General features: G+C 33.0%; 1 protein-coding gene across 4 annotated transcripts in view; it reads right to left on the bottom strand.

Moving 5' to 3' along the window:
- The window catches only part of AGTPBP1 (ATP/GTP binding carboxypeptidase 1), a 147096-nt gene that overhangs the window by 16725 nt on the left and 113301 nt on the right, over positions 1–17070 (bottom strand). For all 4 annotated transcript variants that reach the window (XM_054582945.1, XM_054582944.1, XM_054582946.1 and 1 more), the window contains 6 exons: positions 11399–11486; positions 8824–8968; positions 5589–5742; positions 4309–4489; positions 2887–3016; positions 1474–1605 (listed from right to left, as the gene is read on the bottom strand). In XM_054582945.1, coding sequence (XP_054438920.1) covers positions 1474–1605; positions 2887–3016; positions 4309–4489; positions 5589–5742; positions 8824–8968; positions 11399–11486 — 830 coding nt within the window. The remainder of the gene's footprint in view (positions 1–1473; positions 1606–2886; positions 3017–4308; positions 4490–5588; positions 5743–8823; positions 8969–11398; positions 11487–17070) is intronic.

The following is a 17070-nucleotide window of genomic DNA, read 5'->3' as shown; positions in this document are numbered from 1 at the left end:
GATGCTATTTTTTTAAATTCAACAAATATGATAAAATTTTAAATTACTGCACATCATAAACAAATAAAATCTTTAATATACTTGTTAAACACATAAAGATTCAAAAAGTGTAATAACTAGATGACCACCACCACAAAATCAAGCAGGGAATATGAGAAAAGGTTGTTTTACAAAAGAGAGAAAAAATCATAATTGGACAAATATATGAAAAAAATCTGACCTCAAAATTACAGATATGAAAATTAAAACCATCAGATACATTTTTTTAATCTGGCAAAGATAATAGTACTACACAATTACGGTGTGGAGAAATAGCACTATCATTCATTATATTGGGGGGTTTCCATTTGTGCAATCTTTATGAAGGACAATTTGACAATATTAATCAAATGACCACCAACAGGGGATGACTGAATAAATAGATTTTGGTACATCCATACAGCAAAAACAAAAATGCACAATGGAAATCTTGTATAACTGTCAAAGAGACTAAAACAGATCTCCATGTGAGGACCGGGAATGATGGCCAACAAACAGGATGCGACAAAGCAGGTTGCTGCCCTGACCTCATGGCTCGCTTGGGCGGGGCACCACCCCCCACACCAAAAGGCTGTCGTAGGTCCGACCTCAGAGCCAGGGCACATATGGGAGGTAATCTCTCAATTTTTCTCTTTCACATCAATGGTTCTTTCTCTCTCTCTTCCTCTCTCTAAAGTCAATAAACATATTCTCAGGTAAGGATTTAAAAAAAAAGTTGCTGTGGAGCATTGGAAACAATAAAAACAAAACAAACAAAAACATATACTCTATGTATAGATTTATGAATGAATGTGCTCAGAATGGTAAAACTAATTACTTAATAATTAATTGAGAGATGACTTGCAATTACTACTTTGTATTCCTGGAGTGCTTCTATTTTTAATATAACTGATCATTTTATTTACTTGGAAAAGGGGAAGGGGAGAGAGAACCATAAAGAAAATGTACTTTGAAGTTCTGCTAAGGGCAGTGGTATGTTACTGACACATTTATTAAAAATAACCTGTGGTCCTCGTTTAGGCATAAATATAGTGGGAGAGGCTCTGGGACAAAATGGAAAGCACACAGGACTTGAAGCAGTAAGAGCTCATTTCAGTCCTCAGCAATACCTCAAAACATACCCCTACATGTAAAATCACTGGTATGCAACAGATGGCTTTATAAAATCGCCAGAGAAAATATATACTGTTTAATAAATGGTTATAGATGGTGAAACTAAAATTAGATCTCTACATCTCATATAAAAGAAATTCCAAATACATTAAATATCTAAATTTGAAAAGCAAAAAAAATTTGAACATTTAAAATGAAAAGTATGAAACAACAGCAAAATGGCAACATGAAATGAATCTGAGTACCATATATGTTAAATTATTTCTGTATCTGTATGCATGTTTGAAACTCAAAAACTCCTGACTTATCTGTAGTAATTACCCTGTATCCCACGTCTTCCACAATATCACATGAAGTTGCATTAGCATTGGTATGCCACACTGTCTCTTTGATGCTGCAGCCATACATAAATACATTCTTCTTTCGGGAGTGGCCATGATAATCACAATAAACCTTGAAAAGATAATATATTTTAAGAATTAAAAACCTTCAAATTCCTAGAATGTCACATAAATCTAGTTAATATGAAGCCAATAAACAAGTCTGTGTTCCTTGGTCCTTTTATTGTAACTGAGCAATCAATAAAAATAGTAATATTTAGTTTTGGAATTGGGAAGAAATCTATAATTACTAGAATGGCTAGAAAGTCTTTTACAAGTACTGCATCAAACCATGAATTCCACTCTTTCTTTTATATCTACTATTCACCATTTTATTTTTTAATTTTTTAAAAAATATTTTATTCATTTATTTATTTTAGAGAAAGGGGAAGAGAGAGAGAAAGAGGAGAGAAACACTGATGTGTGAGAAAAACATCAGTCGGCTGCCTCTCATAAGCGCCCCAGCCAGGACCAGGTCCACAATCTGGGCATGTGCCCTGACCAGGAATCAAACTGGAGACCTTTCAGTTTGTGAGACAATGCTCAAGCAACTGAGCCATGCCAGTCAGGGCAATTCACCATTTTAAAAAATAATAAATTCAATTATAGGTCAAATCTACAACTGCTCCAGGGGCTGTTAAAATATTTATCTAATTTTAAAAAACATGAAAATGCTTTTCAATGTAATTTTTAAGAGCATTATTTATCTAATAAAAAACCATTATAATGGTTTCAATTTAATTTTAAGAGCATTCTTTTAAAATGAAAAATGAAGTATAGACTCACATGCCAATTTTGCCCCTCTGCAAAGTGTTTCTATCTTCCCAAAGGAAAACTAACTCATTAAAACACTAATAGAATGGAAATATTCTAAACAAAAGCTGTTGAAAACAGAGAAAGCTACATACACAGTTCTGTGGAGTCTCTCACCTTCCCTATACTACCTTTCCGACTTGTGTATACTCAAGACTTACCAGTTTCAGAGTTGACTAAAGAGTTCAGATATAAACTTCTACTAGTTTGGGAATTTGGAAAATACTGTTATTTTAGTGTTGTTCAAACAGTGACATTAAATACCCAAAACTTAGAACCAGGAGTTATCAATATTCATAAACAAAAAAAAAGGAGCTCATAAGAATTACAAAAAATAAATCCAATAAGAATACGAATAAACTGTATTAATCTGACACTATAATTAATACATGAGTGACTGATTTAAAAAAAGATATTTTCAAGAAACTGTTACTGAAATTAACACTTAGCTTTTATTACCAGAAAATAATGTACAAAATACTAGGCCATTAACCAATAAAATGATGTCATTGTGCAAAGTACAAACAAATACTGCACTTACCAGTGGTAAACGCTTCACTGCAGCCAGATACTGTAGTAGCCCTTTAGTGTGGTAAATTGTAGGATGTAAATCTGGATTTGGGCTTTGCCACTGTCTATTCAAATCCTCTCCACTTAAAGAACAGCGGTGGCTGAACATAAGTAAGCACAGTGATAGACAAACACAATAAATTCTTTTATATATATTTGATTTCATTTTATGATTCTATTCCAGTAAGTATTTCAAATTGGTATAAACAGTGGGGTCAACAAAATCCATAGTTTAGTCACTCAATAATCATTTTTAAGCATTTGCTATGTCCAAGATCCTGTGTTACATGCACTTAAAAGTAGTAAGCTTTCAGATTCAGAGATCAAAATTTTCAAACTATAGAAAAAATTAATTCTCCATTCTGGGATTTTATTCCATACTCTATGAAAATTAATAGTCATATTTTCCATTCTGACTACATAATAATTTGTTTTACTAACATTTTGTATTTTGATTGTATTAGTTATTTTTAAAAGTGTGATCTGGGATCTCCTAAGATAACTATATGAAAAGTATACATTCTTGTAAAAATTCAAATATATTTTCATTTAATTGTAGGTATTAAGTATTAAAGCCATTAAGCAAAAATTCAAGCAATCAGAAGGTGATAACAGAAATATAAACAATTCTAACTGGTCAATATGTTCTGAATTAAAACAAGACAAAATTTCATTTTAGTTTCATTACCATATCTAAAAATAAATTATCCTTTTTTATTGAAAAATTTCCTAAAACATGGGAAAGGTTCATGTTACATTTATTGAATAGACTATGATACCCTCACCTTTGGAGATTCTCATGTCAAAACCCATCTTTCAGAAGCACTAAAAAGACCTTGTCCAATTGCCACAATAAATGAACTATACTAACAATAAGCTACCTTTACTTAAAAAGTAGTATCTTCTAGTGTCTCCAGTCTGAAGAATTCCTTCTGTCAGAAACTATACTTCCTCATATCAGGAAGAAGTTAGCAGATAGAGCCAATACTCTATACATCAGTGGAAAGAGGTTCCAGAAGATTCTAAATTTTACAACAAACTAAGATTGTGCCATTTACAAAATTAAAAAAGAAAAGAATATAAAAGGATGTGTTAAAAAAAAAATCTTTCTCATATCCTCACCCTGTAACTTTTCTAAAATAATCAAGCAAGATAGACATTTTACAAAATTGTATTATCATGAATACAGAATTTTTAAATACCATACTACTAATATACACAATATATTTTCATTTAAAAAAAATTTTAAGTGAATTCCACACCAAAATTTTCTTTCTTCTAGAAAAATCACTAGACTTGTTTTTCAAATTTACCTGGATGATATTATTTCAACAACATTATACAGGACCACCACAATAATCTATATTACTTCTGTAACTATTGCTTAACTTACTTTCCATTGATGACACCATCTGGATTTAGCATAGGGACAATTTTAAAAATATAGCATTCTCGTAAGCTCTGAGCAGTAGGGTTATTACTCATGAGATACTCCAATGTTCCTTTCATTACCCAACTTGCATTAGTTTCTCCAGGATGTACCCGAGCAGATAAGAAAACGTAAGGGCGATTTCCTAAAGTACACATAAAATCTCAAATTAAAACGAACAACTATTAAAAGGTTTGTATGATGTTTGACTTTGGGGCTTTAGAAGTATTTCTACTCAACTGTGAATTCTAATATAATTCCATAGAACTCACCGTGCACCTGCTATAAACAAGCACTGTACTAGGCCCTATAGAGGAAACAGATATAAAACCCACATAAGCCATGCCCTAAAGGAGTTCATAATATAAACATTAATCAATAAGTACTATTTGAGTCACTTATTTCCCAATGATTAACCTAACATATAAATTAGTTCTTTAATATAATTTTGGTTTTATAGGGAACAAGCAGTTGGGGAAGTTTTAAATATAAATATATTTTTCATAAAGTCACTGGGAAAAGAAGTAAAATATAATCTTATCCCTGTTTTGTTTCTTGCCACAAGGTACATTTTATTTTCATTAATCATACAAATAATTCTCTTATCCCTGTATTATAGTCATTATTAAGTACAGAAAAAAGGTTTATGTGCTCAGAGATATACAAAGAAAAATACTTTCACTTTACACGTAGCTGTACCTATCTACAAAATAATACTCAGCTCACCTGCTCCGGTTTTCATTCGTAGCAAGCTCTTTCTTTCCTGAAAATACTTAACCTTTTTATCAAAATTAGAACAGTTTTCTTAAGTTTTTCTATCACAGCAGTACATTTGAGGCAACTTTTAAAACAATAAATGGCAGAGGAAATCAAGTAGCTATTCAGTGCTAGCATTAAATTTCTCATGATTTTATTTATAAATAAAACTAGCTATTAATTTTCAGTTGATGGTATTATTACATAAACTCTCAAAATAATTTGTTATATTATAACTTGGGTATGACTTCCAAGAATAAGAACTACAAAGAATTAGTATCAAAAGAGACCTTAGAGATCATCTCATGCAGTGCTCTCATTTTCGAGATGAGGAAACTGAGGCCCAGAAGGAGGCCCAGGGGGGAGGCAGTAACAGGACCAAGACTTCTCATACCTATTCCTAGTGCTATTGCCCTTATAAAATACACATAAAGCAAAGAAAAATAAGTAAGAATGACTGGTATTTTGAGTAAAGAAGACAGACTTACTGAACTGACAGATATGTTCATAATAATTAGACTCTGGCATTGCTGTTATAGTCACCAAGGGACAGCTGTTTCCAGACAGGGTTTCACATAACACGTCTTTTCGAAAATAGATTTGCTGAGGGTTGTGTGCCGATTCCAATTTTTGAAGATGCATCTTAATAAAAATTTAAAAATATGTAATAATTTAAAAACTCCTTATGATAAATAGAAATAAATGTATCTATATATCCACGTAACCAAAAATCAATCTAATGAACAAAATAAACCAACACACAAAATAGAAATAGACCCACAGATATAGAAGACAGACTGACAGCTATTAGATGGGAGGGGATTGAGGGCTGGGTGAAAAAGGTGAAGGGATTAAGGGGAAAAAAGACCTCATAAATACAGACAACAGCATGACGATTACCAGAGGGAAGGCGGGGGGCGGGGGGGACAGGGGAAGAAGAGGATAAAAGGGGGATAAATGGTGATGGAAGGAGAACTGACCCGGGGTGGTGAACACCATACAATATACAGATGATGTACTACAATTGTATATGAAATCTATAAAATTTTATTAACTAATGTCACCCCAATAAATTCAATTTAAAAAAATGTGAGTCAGTCAGATTCCTAATCCTTTCTCTGGGACCCCAGGGGCCAGATATAGTTCAAGCACTAGTATTTGAGGAACTCAAGAAAGAGAACAGATACAGTGCGTATACCACTGAGTGTGCAATACCACCAAAAGGGGCAGCAGCAGCAGCCTATAACATTATTTCTATAAGCACATTATTATTTCTACAGCAAAAAATATACAGCATTACTCCAAGTGGAATCAATATTCTAAATAAGCTCACATCAATTTGGGACAGGCTTTGCTGCCAAATGGATTATGAAAAAGCTTTTGATTTTCTCAAAGCCTTCTGAATTTAGCAATGTAAAATATGCAAAATAAAAATTATGTTCAACAAATTTTTTTTTACTAACTTTCCCGATTTCAAGATTAATATAGGTTCATTGTAAAATGTATGGAAGATACAGAAAGTACAAAGAAAAAATGTTAAATACCCATAATTGCATCACTTAGATTACTACTAACAAGTGTCAATGTATATAAACAAAATGTAACTACACACGCCTTTTTATAACCTGTTTTTATCACTTAATAATTTAAACATACATATATATATTCATAATTAGGAAAACTATACCATAACATTAGTATGTGGTCGTACCAAATATAAATTGTTCAATCCCTCACTTTAAGACACTTAGTTGGTTTCCAAACTTTTGCCTATGCTCATTCACATAGTCACTATTTACTGTGTGGTCATTATTTCTGTGCCAGAACTGGTGCCAGGCACTGAGGCCATAACAGTGCATGGACCCTACCCTACGGACCACGTGGAGTCCTGTGAGAGCCTGTAATAAGGGGAGGGGGGCCCAGCTGAGTCTGAGCAGTGAGGAAAGCTCCCCTGAAAAAAAAAAAGTACATTAAAAATGATATCCAAAGGATGAATGAAGAAGACAGAGAAGCATGCTACAGGCAGAGAAAAGTGTAGGAAGAAGGCAAACTAAAAAGGAAGAGAGCATTTCAAAGAACGGAAAAAGATTCATTATAGCTAGACCAGAAAGAAATGGTAGAAGTAGAGAATTTAACATAGAATGAAGGACTTGGAAGCCAGTTTTTCCTAAAGGGTAGTATATGTACTACTGGTAATTGGCATAACTAAGAGATAAATAGATAGCCTTTAAAAAATGTAATAGGTACACATTTTATTGTGACTTAGAAAAACATCTACATATTAAACTTGTAATTCCCTGGATATTAAGTTAGGATAAGGATAAACTTTAAAGAGTAAATTATTTTAAAGTCTATTTAATAATAAATAGTAAGTAAATAATAGCTCATACATTATGTGGACATGGCAAAAATTGAGGAAGATAGTAGAGGAATGACTCAATGAACCACAGTAAGGATTTTAGATTTTGTATAAATGGCTAGAGAAATCACTAAGGCATTTTAAGCAAGGGAGGTACATGATTACATTTGCCATCAAAGAGCCTTCTTGCTACAGCGTGGAAAAACGGTAAAGAGGAAAGGGGATTAAGGTGAATTTTAGGACACTGGTCAGAAAAAAGGTGGCAGAAGTCCAATGAGAAACAATGCAACTGCCTGGAAAAAGTCATGGAATTAAAAGAAAGTAGGGGAATTCAGAATATGTCAGAAAGGTAAACATCAGTAAAAGAACAGTAAAACATGACCCCGTAAATAACAACACTATATAATCTGATGCTATGTTATTCAGCACAGAGAGATACCTGATTATACCTCTATTATAGGTTGTAACCTTTCATTTTAAATTTTATTTTTTAAATATATTTTATTGATCATGCTATTACAGTTGTCCCAATTTTTCTCCCTTTGTCCCCCTCTGCCAGGGACCCCCATTCCCTCCAGCACAACTATCAACAACTGAATGTAGGTTGCAACCTTTTTTAAAATAAAGTGAGCCTCATTTAGTGTTCTCAGGCTTGATATCTTTTCTGCTCTATGGACTATGCTTTTCTCTCATTTTCCCCTCTCTAATAATTTGGAAGCTTGTTCCTAATTACAGTGCTCCAATTTCTTTTTGGGTAAACTGATCATATCATCATGATCTTTGATCATGAGGACAGACATTCTCTTCTAAGAATAAATCTACCATGGTAATTACTTGAATTCATTTGTTTTATTTTGTTTTACAATATAAATAATCAAAACTCTCAAGAGTACCCACAAAACAATTCTCATACCCCAAAGTATAAGCAATCTGCATCTAGGACTCCATGTAAAACTATTAGAAGAAATTCCCTACAGAAAACTTGAACTACATCCACCTTTTTCTGTTGTTAGATTTTCTATCAGATTATTAATGCTTCTCATTAAACAACTGGAACTCTTATCTAGTTAAAATCTGAATATCATGGAATCTTAAGATAACAGCAGATTTCTACCCAAAGATAGAAATTAAAAATGATGTCAAATTTCCTTAGTATTGATTTCTACTAAATAAAAATAAAGATTACATTACCATTCATACCCTTCAATGTTTTCACCAAATGTTGTATTATTATCTAAAATTTTCAACACAGGATCTTTTTCTTATTTTATTAAGAAAATTGATCGAAGCAATTTTTCTTCTATTATCTGACACATACACATATAACTCAACAATAGTCATAATACAACTTAACGAGTTCTCACCTGTAAAGTTGAATATGTATATGGGTAGTGATAAGCAAAGTAGCAAACGTCATCTTTATGTGGAAAATTAACAGTGAATGTAATTGTATAGTAGGATTTTCCCTTTTGCCCACCTGCAGCAACTGAACTTCTTGAGAAGTGATTTCTGCAATAGAAAAGCATATAACATTTATTTCATACACACAAAATTTCTGATTTCCCTTGCTATTTTATTGAACAGAACTTCAGGGGGAAAAATCGTTTGGAAAAAGTGTAACTCAAGTACTCTATAAAAACAGACTTGAGCTCCAAGCAGTGTGGTTCAGTTGGTTGGGCATCTTCCCGCAAACCGAAAGGTTGCTGGTTTGATTCCCAGTCAGGGCACATGCCTGGGGTTACTTTCCAGACTTCACATATCACTGACATATGTTGAGCTAAAAATGCTTTGTCCATCACCTGAATTTCTAAAATTCCAAATCAACTTGTATTATTTAAGCTACAAACTGAAGAAAAGCCACAACCTGTAGATTATTTATACATATACATAGGCCTTAAAGGAATTTTGAAACTGGTGTAGTCTTCATTAGCTGAACCATTACATCTTGAATAGATACTCAACGACAAGGAGCTACAGGTTGAAGAAAATGCGAAATAAGTTCCAGAATACACCCAAACAACTCTCTTCCTCCAAAAGTTTAACGTCTAATTGGAAAGTTTTTAATTATACCACATTATATCTAAGTGGCAGTTTATAGGTTTTATTCTCTCATGTGGGATGAAGGCAGTTTTATTCTATTTTAAAGATAAGATAAACAAGCATCAAAGGACTTGACTGATGTAAAAAGCTAAGACACAATGCAAAAATAAGTTTTAATCCCTCATTCACTATCTAGATTTCAAGCTTTGAGAAAGCAACTAGAAAAGTGCTGGTTACAAAGAAAGTGATTAGTAAATGTTGAATTGAGACTGAATTCCAATTCCAGAGTTGGAAATAGCCAAAAGAAAAAAAAACTAAACAAACAAAAATCCTTGCCATTACCCGTTACATACAACAACGACCTGCCATGCTACAGCCACTAACTTTACAATGTAAAAAAGAAAAGCATTCATTGAATGATGATTATTTCTATTGTGCAAAAGAAGAGAAACGTGAAAGAATACTTTTGAAAGACACTGTTTCACCATTTAACAGTCAAAATTATTCTTCCAAAATCTAAACAAGCACTCTCCGGATCATCACTCCCTCACTCCAACTTCAAGAAATAAATAAGAACACTTTTATATTAGCCTACCATTAAAATAAATATGAAATTTATTCAGGTACAGATGAATTACATATAACCTTGTATTTCTGTTCCTCGTTTATTTATGATTTATCTTGCTAATAAAAGTCAGAGCAAAACCCTACTGACATGAATTCCAAGGAACCCTTTCTTTCCCATGAAGTAACAGCAATTAAGACCTAGTTGTTTCCAGAGTCATGTCATAAACCATTAGAAACAGTTTAATTTTAGAAGTCTTCTTCTAACTGATATAACTATATCAATGCTAGTTAAGCACAATATAAAAAAATCAAAACCCCCTAAACAAAAATGTCAGGATTAATAACAGACAGGAAACAGAGATGTCAACTGCCTTCAGTAGTGGAAGTCATCAGGAAAATATTACATGCAGAAACAGAGTAAAATGGGAAGCAAGATATATGAGAATTCTAGATTATTTAGAGTCAAGTTGAAGAATAATCCAATTACGCCATTGAAGCAATAAATGATTTCTAGCACTTTGATTTCTATCTCTGTACGTAATTCACCTATTTGACATGAAAGCTGAACTGAATAAACTTCCATAACTGTGGAATACATCTCCAGGTAAAATATTTTAGAAATTAAAATGTAAATATTTATGCACAGAAAAAAGACTGTACTTAATATCATCAGAAAAAGCCACTACAAATTATTTCCTAGAATTTCTAATTTCATTTTTAGTCAATGAAGTTGCTAGTTTTAAAGCTAAAAAAGTTCAGAACACATAGTTATCTAAGCAGTAGAGACAAAGACTTGGACCTAAACTATCTGTCTACAAAATACATTTTACAATTGACCCTTGAACATGGGTTAGGGGCACCAACACTCTGCGCAGTCAAAAATCCAAGTATAACTTTTGACTCCCCAAAACCTTAACTATACCAGTTGTCCCTCGCTACTTATGGGGCACTGGTTTCAAGACCCCTGTGTATACCAAATTCAGCAGACACTCAAGCCTCCTATGTAAAATCACATAGATCAATGTATACATATACAGTTGGCCCTCCAAATCTGCAGACTCCCAACTACAGAACGAAAACAGTACAGGTATTTACTGTAAAAAATCCACATAAACGTGGATCTGTGCAATTCAAACAAGTGTTATTAAAGGGTCAACTGTATTTCCACTAAGTATGCCCCCTAAATTGATGTCAAATTTTAAAGGACTGAAGCACATTACCACAATTCAAAGAATGCAGTAATAACTCTATTTTTCAATCTTTAAATTGAAATAGAATGAAGTTAATATCCCCTTCTGTAAACTGATATCCTATTATCTTTAGAATACTTACTTATAGTAACAAATGTCCGTCCCCACACGAGTCCACCATGGTCTGGCATTTAAAGCTTCCTGAACTGAATACATGAGTGGCTGCATACCTTTGACAGAAAGAAATGGGGGGGAAAAGAGAAAATTCTTTCAAAATTTTTGAGGTACAATTAATCTACCCACTGTAGAAAGTATCAAACATTCAGAAAGCTAAAGGAAAACACGTTTCTGGTTTCTTATATGTATTTTTTTAATCTGAGAAATTTCTTTAAAATCTCATAAATCAATCAATGATGTACCTTAATTTCCAGTTAAACTAAAATAGATTACAACTTTAATGAGTGAAAAATCATTAAACTTTTTTATTACCTTTTCTATAGATTAAAATAACAAGGAATATATACATATATATGCATATACACATATATATATCCTACAGTAAGTAAAAGAGTTAAAAATACAAACATGAGGAAATAACTCCATAGTTCTCCATGGATTATCTACACTGAGGTAAAGGGAAAAAAAATGCCAGCCACCAAAGCATGACTGTTTTCTTCCCCAACTCTCTCCACACAAGTATGTGTTAATAGCAGGTAAGAGGAGGGGGAACTGTTAACTAAAACCGGATTAAATATATGGTATATTTTCTCTGGTAGTTTTAGAAATATACTTTCCACATGAACGTTAAAACCACCTTATCTCATTTTATAAAAGAATGTACTAGGTTTTTAACTTGAAATAATGAAATTCATGTTAATTTTGGAAAGGATGACCATTTTTAAGATGCACTTTGACTTTCCTTAAATCCTAAATTAAAGATATAATCATTTTCTTAATTTTCTTGCTACAGAACCATTTTGTTAAACTTATCAGGATATCTATTTAGTCTTTAGTCATCTCTCGGGTTTTTTAGGTATGTAAATCATACCATTTGTAATTTAAAAGATTTTATCTCCTCTTCTGGTGTTTATATCAGTTACTTCATTTTCTACTTTTACTGTATTTAGAGAAATGAAACCTCAACAATTCTGAATATAGTGGTAAGAACAAACAACTCTGTCTTGTTCATGACTTTAATCAAGCTGTTTTGCCATTTGATAGAATATTTGTCAATTTTTTTTTTACAAAGTAACTAACATTTATATAATACAAAGGGCAAATAATTTTTTGTTTTGATCTGCCAGACACTGCTCTAAGTACTTTCACATATGTGAAGTCTCTGAATCTTCACAATCCTCTGTGGTAGGGGCTATGATTATTCCCATAATTTAAGTAACTTCTTCTATAATTCTTATTACACTTAATTATTTTATCAAATGCCTTTTCAACATCCACTAATAGAATTACATGATTTTTCTCCTTTAACCTATTAATGCAATAACTTATGTTGATAGGTTTCCTACTGTGAACTATCTTTGTATTCCAAGAAGATATTCTTTTACTAGCATTATGATTAGATTAGCTAAAATCTCATTTAGAATTTCTGTAAGAATTGGCCTTTTTGTTTTAATTACCTTTATTTACCAAGTATTAATATAAGATTACACTAGTTTCAGAAAAATATATTAGTAAGTTGTCAGTAATTTATTGGAATAAACAAAAATAAAATCTATTTTTTAAAAAGGCAAATATAATTCAGCTGAAATGCCATCTTGACATGGCACCTAATACATTTTTTATTTCCTTGGGAACAGTTATAGTCTGTTCAGAATCATTACTTTTTATTAATCAATTTCAGTATTTCTATGTTTTGTTTTATTTCTATTTTTAAAATAGAATTAAAATAGAATTATTAAAAGCAGTATTTTTAAAGTGGTATTTAAAATAGTATTTCTATTTTTAAAAATTTTCTTTTTCTTTTCCTTTTTTCCTAATATCTGAAGTTGGGTACTTAGTTTCCTAATTTTCAGTCTTTTTTTATTTTAAATAATACAAGCTGTTAAAGGCTTTTAATTTTCCTCTGAATACCAGTTAGCTATGTCCCATAAGTCTATACTGTGTTCTCCTATGCAGTACCTTCTAGATCAGAGCTATCCAATTGAACTTTCTCCCAAGATGGAAATGTTCTATGCCTGCACTGTGCAATATAGCAACCACTAGCCTGCACGGCTATTAAACACAGAAAGTGAGCTTTAGAGCATTAAAGAACTGAATTTTAAATTTCTAATTAATTTGGTGACCCAAGATGGCAGAAGAGTAAATGGAAGCTACACTAACCTCCTCCCAGGACCAATCCGGAATTACCACTAAATTGTAGAGAAATCATCCTGAATAACCAATGGAACACTAGCTGGAAAGGAACCTTATAACCACAGACAGAAGAAACCGCATCACCACAACAAGACTCACAAGGAGTGCAGAGGAGGCCTGAGAGGGCCGGCTGGTTACTCAACAGTGAAAGGGTCAACAATGAGATCAACAAGGAAATCAAAAATACCATGAAAATACAAGAATCCAAAATCTGTGGGACAATGAGATCAAGGAGGAAATCAAAAACACCTTGAAACAAATGAGGACACAACAATCCAAAATCTGTGGGACACAGGGAAAGAAATCCTAAGAGGAAATTCATAGCATTTCAGCCTTGTCTAAAAAGAAAACCCCTCAAATAAACAATGTAACTTTACCCTTGCAGGAACTTTTAAAAGAACAAATGAAGCCCAAAATGAGTAGAAAAAAAGGAAATAAAAACGGTTGGTGCAGAAATAAAAGAAATAGAATCTAAAAAAAAATACAAAAGATCAATGAATCCAAGAGCGGGTTCTTTGAAAAGATAAACAAGACTGACAAACCTCTAACCAGACTCTTCATGAGAAAAAGTTAGAGAATCCAAATAAATAAAATTGGAAATGATAGAGGATAAATAACAACTGGCACCGAAGAAATACAAAGGACTGTAAGGAAATATTATCAAAACTCTATGCCAACAAACTGGACAACCTGGATGAAGTGGATAAATTCCTAGAAACATACAATCTTCCAAAACTAAATCAGGAAGAATCAGGGAATATGAATAGACAGATTACACCTAGTAAAACTGAAGCAGTAAGCAAAAAACTCCCAACAAACAAAAACCCTGCACCAGATGGCTTCACAGGTGAATTTTACCAAACATTTCAAGAAGAACTTACACCTCTCTTTCTCAAACTATTTCAAAAAATTCAAGACAAGAGATGGCTCCAAGCTCATTTTACAAGGCCAGCGTTATCCCAATTCCAAAACCAGATAAAGACACTACAAAAAAAAGAAAATTATAGGCCAATATCCCTGATGAACATGGACACTAAAACCCTCAACAAAATATTAGCAAATCAAATACAGCTATGCACCAAAAAGGTCATACACCATGATCAAGTGGGATTTATTCCAGGAATGCAAGGTTAGTACAGCTTTCACAAATCAATAGATGGGATTCACCATATAAACAAAGAGGATAAAAACCACATGATCACATCAATAGATGCAGAAAAGGCATTTGATAAAATCCAGCACCCATTAATGATAAAAACTCTCAGCAAAGCGGGAATATAAGGAACATACCTAACATAATAATGGATATATATGACAATCCCACTGCCAGCATCATACTCAACAGGCAAAAACTACAAGCATTCCCCTTAATATGAGGAAAAAGACAGGGATGTCTGCTTTTAGCTCTCTTATTCAACGAAGGACTGGAAGTCCTAGCCATAGCAATCAGACAAGATGAAGAAATAAAAAGCATCCAAACTGGAAAGGAAGAAGTAAAACTGTTTTTATTTGCAGATGACATGATACTGTACATAGAGAATCCCAAAGATTCCACCAAGGAACTACCAGAACTGATAAATGAATTAGCAAAGTAGCAGGATACAAAATTAATATCCAGAAATCAGCTACATTTTTATATGCCAATAATGAACTAACAGAAAGGGAAATTAAGAAAACAATCCCATTGTTACAAAAAGAATAAAATACCAGGGAATAAACTTAACCAAGAATGTAAAAGGCCTGTACTCATAAAATTATAAGAGAATAAAGAAAGAAATTGAAGGAGATATAAAAAAGTGGAAGCATATTCCATGTTCATGGATACAAAGAATTAACATCATTAAAATATTGAGACTACCCAAAGCAATCTAGAGATTCAATGCAATTCCTATCAAGATTCCAATGACGTTGTTTCACAGAACTGGAACAAGTATTTCAAAAATTTGTATGGAACCACAAAAGGCCCTGCATAGCAACAGTGATCCTGAAAAACAAGAACTAAGTTGTAGGAGTCATGCTACCTAATACCAAACTATACTATAAGGCCATAGTAATCAAAACAGCATGGTACTGGCATAAAAACAGACACATAGGTCAATGAAACAGAATATAAAGCCCGGAAATAAACCCACACTTTCACAGTCCATTAATATTCAACAGAGGAAGCAAGCACACAAAATGGGCTCCAGATAGTTTATTCAATAAATGGTGTTGGGAAAATTGTACCGCCATGTGCAGAAAAATGAAACAAGACCACCTTCTCACATTACAAACAAGAATAAATTCAAAATGGATCAAAGACTTAAATGTTAGGCCCAAAACCATAAAAAATAGGCAGCAAAATCTTGGACACTGCTTGTAGCAATTTTTTATTGGATGCATCTCCCTAGGCACAGGAAACAAAAGAAAAAAATAAATAAATGGGACTACATCAAACCAAAAAGTTTTTGCACAGCAAAGGAAATCATCAACAAAATAAAAAGACAACCCTCAGAACTGGAGGACAAAGTCACCAATACATCTAATAAGGGGTCAATATCCAAAATTTATAAAGTACTCACAAAACTCAACACCAAAAATACAAATGACCCAATTAAAAAATGGGCAAAGGACCTGAATAGACACTACTCCAAAGGAGATACATAGATGGCCAACAGACATATGAAAAGATGCTCAATATCACTGTCATCAGAAAAATGTAAATTAAAACCACAATGAGATATCATCTCACACCTGTCACAATGGCTATCATCAGTAAGTCAGCAAACAACAAGTGCTGGAGAGGATGTGGCGAAAGGGGAACCCTTTGCATTGTCGGTGTGAATGCAGGCTCGTGCAGCCACTGTGGCAAGCAATATGAAGATACCACAAAAATTGAAAACAGATCTGCCTTTTGACCAAGCTATCCCACTTCTGGGAATATATCTAAAGGAACCCAAAACACTAATTTGAAAGAACATAAGCACCCCTATGTTCATTGCAGCATTATTTACAATTGCCAAGATATGGGAGCAGCCCAGGTGTCCATCAGTAGGTGAGTGGCTAAAACAACTGTGGGACATTTACACAATAGAATGTTACTCAGCCGTAAAAAAGAAAATTTTACCCTTTGTGACAGTATAGATGGACCTTGGAGAACATTATGCTAAATAAAATAAGCTGGTCAAAGAAAGAAAAGTACCATATGATTTCACTCATATGTGGAATCTAATGAACAAACTGAACTAACAAGCACAAGAGAAAGGGACTCAGAAAGAAGGATGACAGCTAAGTAAGGGGAGACGTTACGGGGGTGCGGAAACTGAACAAAAAGGAAAAAGGACTCATGGACGTGGACTACAGTGTAGTGATCGCAGGGTGAGGTGGCTATAAGGGGACCAAATGGTAATGGGAAAAAACATTATAAAAAAATTTAATTTCCAATTAATTTAAATTTACATATTT

The sequence above is a fragment of the Pteronotus mesoamericanus genome, unplaced genomic scaffold (genome assembly GCF_021234165.1).
Source record: "Pteronotus mesoamericanus isolate MK-2021 breed Mesoamerican mustached bat unplaced genomic scaffold, CSHL_Meso_final contig_73, whole genome shotgun sequence".
NCBI lineage: Eukaryota > Metazoa > Chordata > Mammalia > Chiroptera > Mormoopidae > Pteronotus > Pteronotus mesoamericanus.
This window is presented reverse-complemented; position numbering and strand designations above follow the sequence as displayed.